General features: G+C 63.9%; 1 protein-coding gene across 1 annotated transcript in view; it reads left to right on the top strand.

Moving 5' to 3' along the window:
- The first annotated feature begins 2,193 nt into the window (after positions 1-2,193).
- Positions 2,194-6,267, top strand: part of LOC142823440 (cGMP-dependent protein kinase 1-like) — a 43,252-nt gene continuing 39,178 nt past the window's right edge. The window contains 2 exon segments of the mRNA XM_075914504.1: positions 2,194-2,299; positions 6,096-6,232. Of these exon segments, the coding sequence (XP_075770619.1) occupies positions 6,145-6,232 (88 nt within the window). The 5' untranslated portion in view covers positions 2,194-2,299; positions 6,096-6,144.

The raw sequence follows: 6,267 nt of genomic DNA, 5'->3' as shown, positions 1-6,267 counted from the left end.
GGGATCTCCCCCTCCCCCGCACCCTGGGCACCTACCCCTCCTGCACCAGCACCCTGGGGACCCTGCCCCTCCTGCACCAGCAGCCTGGGGACCTACCCCTCCCTCGCACCTGTGCCCTGGGGACCTACCCCTCCTGCACCAGCACCCTGGGGACCTACCCCCCCCTCCTGCACCAGCACCCTGGGGACCTACCCCTCCTGCACCAGCACCCTGGGGACCTACCCCGCCCTCCTGCACCAGCACCCTGGGGACCCTGCCCCTCCTGCACCAGCACCCTGGGGACCCTGCCCCTCCTGCACCAGCAGCCTGGGCACCTACCCCCTGCCCCCCCGCACCAGCACCCTGGGGTCCTACTTCCTGCCCCTCCTGCCCCAGCAGTTTGGGCACGTACCCCCGGGGACCTGCCCCCCCGCAGTCCGGCACGGAGGCGCGCGGTGCCCAGCAGCTGAGACAGGATCGCCCGGGGCCGATAAGCTCTTGCCTGGCCCCGCCCCTTTCCTGCTCTCCCCTGCCCGGCCCCGCTTTAGCCCCGCCCCTTTTCAGCCAGGCCCCGCCCCGGCGCGCCTATGCAGTCCGCAGCCCGACGCCCCGCCCCGCGCCCAGCCGCGCACGTGACAGGAGCGGCCGGGATCAGGTGACGGGGCGGGCACTGGGGCGGCCCCCCCTCCCCCGCGGCCTGCGTGCGCGCGCCTTCCCTCGCGGCGGCCCCAGGCCGATGCCCGCGTGGGCTCTGGGCGGGGTTCCCGGGCCCTCCACTGCTCGTGGTGCCCCCTGGCGGGGAGCCCGGGCTGCTGAAGGCTGCCTGGGTAACCTTAACTCTGCCCAGCCTGGCTTCCCCGGCACCGCTGTGAGCTCAGAGCCCGGCACCCTCCAGGCCCCGCCCCGCTCACGGCTCGCCGGGCAGGGAGCATCTTCTCTGGCGCCAGGGGCCCACATAAGAGCGGCCGTACTGGGTCAGACCCAAGGTCCATCCAGCCCAGTGTCCTGTCTGCCGACAGTGGCAGCACCAGGTGCCCCAGAGGGGGTGGACCGAAGACAATGATCAAGCGATTTGTCTCCTGCCATCCCTCTCCAGCCTCTGACAAACAGAGGCCAAGGGCACCATTTTATCCCCTGGATAATAGCCTTTTATAGACCTAACCTCCAGGAAATTATCTAGCTTCTCTTTAAACTCTATTATAGTCCTAGCCTTCACAGCCTCCTCCGGCAAGGAGTTCCACAGGTTGACAACACACTGTATGAAGAAGAACTTGCTTTTATTAGCTTTAAAGCTGCTACCCATTAATTTCATTTGGTGTCCTCTAGTTCTTCTATTTAGGGAACTAATAAATAACTTTTCTTTATCGGCCCTCTCCACACCACTCATGGTTTTATAGACCTCTATCATATCCCCCCTCAGTCTCCTCTTTTCCAAACTGAGAAGTCCCAGTCTCTTTAGCCTCTCTTCATATGGGACCCGTTCCAAACCCCTAATCATTTTAGTTGCCCTTTTCTGAACCTTTTCCAAGGCCAAAATATCTTTTTTGCAGTGATCCGCCAGCCTCAGAATCGGGGGTAGCTGAGCCTGCCCTGGGGACCAGCCCCTGCAGCCACCCTCCGGACTGGGGCGCTAGAGGGGAAAGGCCCAATGTCCAGGGGACCCACCCTTCCTTTGGTGCCTGGATGCCCTGGCTGGGTCCTGGCCTGCTGCCTGACAGGCCCTTGGGGTTTCTAGCTGCTGTGCTTGTCCCCGCCAGCGGGTCAGGAGCTCCTGGACACACCTGCCCGTCACGCACCCTCCAGCTGCTCTCCCACCCCCCAGGGCATGTGTGGAACTCCAGGCTGGAGTCCCTGCCGAGTGGATGTGTCTGTGCTCCGGCGTGGCCCTGCCCGGCGTGGGGCTCTGTCCTTCGCTGGCCAAGCCTGTGCAGGGAGGCCGGTCCCCTTCCCTGGGGCACAGGGCGCCGGCGGGAAGCTGCCTGTGCAGGCACAAAGGTCCCGGCTGATAAGACTTGTTTATCCAGGATCATGTGCCCATCCTCCACGCAGGCACGTTTGGCAAGAGACCTGGGAGCGAAAGCAACACAAGCCCTCTGCCGTCCTGCTCCCTGCGTGAGCCACTGCCCCGGAACGTCCCCCCACCCCGCCCGGGCATCTCCAGCTTCAGCCCACCCCCTCGCCTTAACCCTTGAGCCCCTCTTCTCCTCCCCCTTTCTGCACCTGACACTTCTCTCCCTTGCTTCCTGCCCCTGGACAGTGTTGCTGGGAGCTGCTACCCAGCAGCTGCCTTCACCCAGAGGTGGCTGCATTTCTCGGGCAAGTGAGTAAGTGTACATGGCCTGCAGCCTGCAAAGCTCTGGGGGTCCCAGGCGCTCGATCACAGGGGTCTACCCTCCTGGCTCCCACTGCCCGTTTCCTGTTCTCTGACGTCCCCGCCCCCAGCTGCCCCGCTGCGGAGGCTGAGTGCTGGGCCCTACAATGTTCTCTTCTGAAACGACCAGCACACTGTCCATGGGGGGGAGGGGTTGCACCCTGCTGGGCCCCATGGGGTTACCATCCACACTGACTCAGAAGGGGAGAGAGGGTGGGGCTGACTCGTGGGCAGAACTGTGGGTTACAGAATCCATCTGGGCAGGCAGCATGGCCCGTTGGCCCATCACGAGCTGGGGGGAGCCCTGCAGGTCTTCCCCGGCCAGCAGGATGGTCTGAGCCCTCCAGGGCAGTTCCGAATGGGCCTCCAGAGCAAGAGCCTGCCGGGACACTGGCTGGAAGGAAGGGCTAAGGGGTCCCTCATGCTCCAGGCCAGAGCAGAGCTGCTGGGCTCAGGAAGGCCGTTTTGGGCCAGGAGACAGCGTGGCACAGTGAACTGCTTAAGCACGCCCCTGCCCAGCCTGACTACTAGCCACTGATGGGCCTGTCTGCCAGGAACTGATTCATGTTTTGTTAAACCTGCATCTGCCTTTGGTTTTTACAGCATCCCCTGGCAAGGAGTTCCACAGGTTGGCTGAGCGTTGTGGGAAGAAATCCCTCCATTTGCTGTTGATTTCACCGGGCGCCCTCTGGTTCTTGTGTTACAGGAAGGGGGGAATAAGCACGTGACAGGAGCGGCAGGGGAGCGCCCTGGGAGGACGCCACCCTCTTTCCTGGCTCCTTCCTGACTGTGCTGGAGAGCCCCGGGACCTGCTCGTTACGGAGCCAGGAGCCGGCAGCCGAGGGATGTCACAGCCCTTGGTGCGGGGCTTGCTCAAAGGCTTTCTGCAAAGCCAAGTCGTCCCCGAAAGCCGGCTGTCCCCCAGTCAGCACAGAGCCCCGCCGTGTCCCAACGCCCCTGGGCCGTGCAGCCAGTGCGGTGAGGGGCTGCAGCAGGGGCACCTGTGAGTGAGGACCCGGGCGTGTTCTCACTACGTGCCCCCCAAACCATTCAGTGCCTCAGTTTCCCCGTGCTGCCCCGGGGCTGTGAGGCTGGGCTGGCTGTGCGCCACGCGCAGGCGGTGCTGGGCCAAGGCAGATGAGCAGCTCCCCCCCCCCCCCCCCGTGTGCACATGAGTCAGCGCCTGGCTCTTCCCTGCCGGCGTGTGGGAGGGAGCAGGCAGCCGCCAGGCCTGGCTGGGGAGATGCACCGGAGGGAGGGCTCGGCTGGGGCGGCCCAGCCCCTGGTTAATGTGTCATCAGGCCGGGCGTAGCCGGGGGCTGGAGCCAGGTAGCCCCGCCATGGAGTGAGCCGCGCGGCTGGGCACAGGTAGGTCGGCACCTGGCCAGAGGGCAGAGTCAGGGACGTGGGGGAGGGGGCCGGGCGCTGCACGGCTGGGGTGCCAGATTCGGGGGGCCCCCGCACCAGTGGGTGCTTGTCTGGCAGGGCAGGGGGCCTGGGCAGCTGCACATCACCCCTAGGGAGTGGGGTCCAGCCTAGGGCGAGTGGGGGGCACCGGGGCCCGCAGGCCTGGGGTGTGTCCGGTGCCAGCGGGCTCCACGTGGCAGCTCCGCACACGCTGCAGCTGCTGCTGGGGCTCCCTGCCCTTTCCGCCCGCCCTTTGCCCAGGGCGGAGGCGCTGAGGCTGTGGCCCCCGGGGCACACGCTGCAGGTGGGGGCAGAGCCCCGCGGTGCCCGGTCCCCCGCAGGGCGCAGTGCAGGGGCTGGCTGGGGGGGTCCTGGCGCTCGGCCGGGGGGGGCCGGGAGGCCACCGGGCTCCCCATTACCCTGCCTGCACCGTGCTCCAGCCGCTCGTGTGACGGGGGTGCCCCAGACTGGCCCTGCCCCTGCAGGGGAGGGGCACCACCCTGCGCCCCTTCTCGGGGAGCGGGCGGGGGCAGGGCCCCTGAGCTGCATGGCCCCTTTTCCGCCCCCTCCTGCTGTGAGACTGGCCCAGCTGGCGTGGGGGAGGGGTGGAGAGCGCCTCTTGCCGCAGCTGTGATTGGCTGCTCCTCCCCCAGGGGCGGGGCCAGTCAGAGGTGCCGGGCTGCCCCCTGGCTGCCCAGACTGTCACTCCAGCTTTTTCCAATTTTTATTAGAGACTTTTTCAAAATTTGGCCCATCTACACTGGGCCAAATTTCGGAAAATCCCCCTTTCGGAGGAGGCCTTCCTCCTTGTGGAAGGAGGAAGACAGGGCTTCCCATGGAGCATGTCTTCTCTTCCGCAAAAAAAAGCGGATGAGCAGACACATTCCCTGGGCGTGGTGGAGTTTTTCCGGGATACCACCGCTTTCCCGAAACAACCCCCCCCCAGTAGCCGTACCAACAATAACATGGGTTGTCGTGTAAGTACCTCAAATGGGCAACCGGCCGACTTTCAGACTGGAGAGAGTAGCTAGCGGGTCCCTCGGGGTCCTGCAGGGACCAGTCCCAGTCCACATAGTCCTGAATGAGCTGGAGAAAGGGGCCAACAGGAGCTCACACTGGTAGATGATACGAACTACGAAAGGATCTCCCCAAACTGGGTGACTGGGCAGCATGGTGGCGGAGGAAATTCAATACTGCTACATGCAAAGGCGTGCCCATTGGAAATACAACCCCACCAATATGTACACGGCGCCGGGGTCTACGTTAGCTGTCACCGCTCAAGGGAGAGATCTTGGAGCCACTGTGGGTAGTTCCCCAAAAGGGCATTCAAGACAGAAAATAACGTATTGCCTCTATAAATGCACGGGATGTGCACATCTTGAATACTGTGTGCAGGTGTGGTTGTTCCTAAGGAGGAGTTATTTACGCCTCTTGACACAAGAACGAGGCGGCACTCAATGAAAAAGGAAGTTTTTCTTCATGCAGAGCAAAGTCAACCTGTGGAACTCCTTGCCAGAGGATGTGGGGAAGGCTAGAATTTTAACAAGATTCAAAGAAAGACAGATCCATTCATGGAGGCTAGGTCCATCGATGGCTGTTAGCCAAGATGGGCAGGGCTGGTGTCCCTGGCCTCTGTCTGTCAGAGGCCGGGAATGGGCGACAGGGGAGGGATCACTGGATGGTTCTCTGGTCTGTTCCCTCCCTCTGGGGCACCTGGCATAGGCCACTGTCGGCAGACAGGACCCTGGGCTGGATGGGCCTTTGGTCTGTCTCCAGGAGGCTGCTCTACGTTCTTGGTCCTGTCCAGTCCCTTCCCAAAGTGCCAGGCAGTGTTGCTTGGTGCAGTTACACAGCTCCTGTGTCCCACCCCAGCGGTGGCTGTGGGGTAAATACGGCATCAGACACAGGCTGAGTCGCTACACTTCTTCAGTACCCCTCAGCAGGGCTCTCTGGGGTTGTGTGGAGCCCAGGGCCCGTCCCAGCGCACGTGAGGCAGGAACAGACCACAGTGAGACGACAGGCAAGAAGTTATGGCAGGGGAAGCAAAGACAACGTGGAGAGTTTCTGACCCGCTGTGTGACTCAGTTTCCCCACTAGCCCCTGGGAGTGAGGTGCGAATCCCAGCTCTGCAATGGGAGGCGGGACCTGCTGGGGTCTCGGGGCGACTCTGTTTGGGTTCCTGCTCCCTGGCGGTTTCTGTGGGGCCTGGGACTGTCGCGGGACCCGGCAGAGGTGCTGGGCCAAGGGTCCTGGGGGTGTATGTGAAGCTGGAGGGGAGGAGGCTGGGGAGGGCAGAAACAGCCTCTACATAGCTAGGGCATGTCTCTGTCCCCAGCAGGCACCGGAGGCTGGGCGTCCCCTGCCCTGCCCGCGCCCTGGGCTGGCACATGGACCGCCGGCTGCGCCAGCTGCGGCTGCAGGAGGAGCGGGCGTATCTGCAGAGCGTGGCGCGGCGCAGCGGCTCGCAGGAACAGGGTAAGGGGGCAGCTGGGGCTTGGCCACAGGGCAGG

This window comes from Pelodiscus sinensis, unplaced genomic scaffold, assembly GCF_049634645.1.
Source record: "Pelodiscus sinensis isolate JC-2024 unplaced genomic scaffold, ASM4963464v1 ctg111, whole genome shotgun sequence".
NCBI classification, from domain to species: Eukaryota; Metazoa; Chordata; order Testudines; family Trionychidae; genus Pelodiscus; species Pelodiscus sinensis.
Note: the sequence above shows the minus strand (reverse complement) of the source record. Positions and strands in the feature narration are given on the sequence as shown.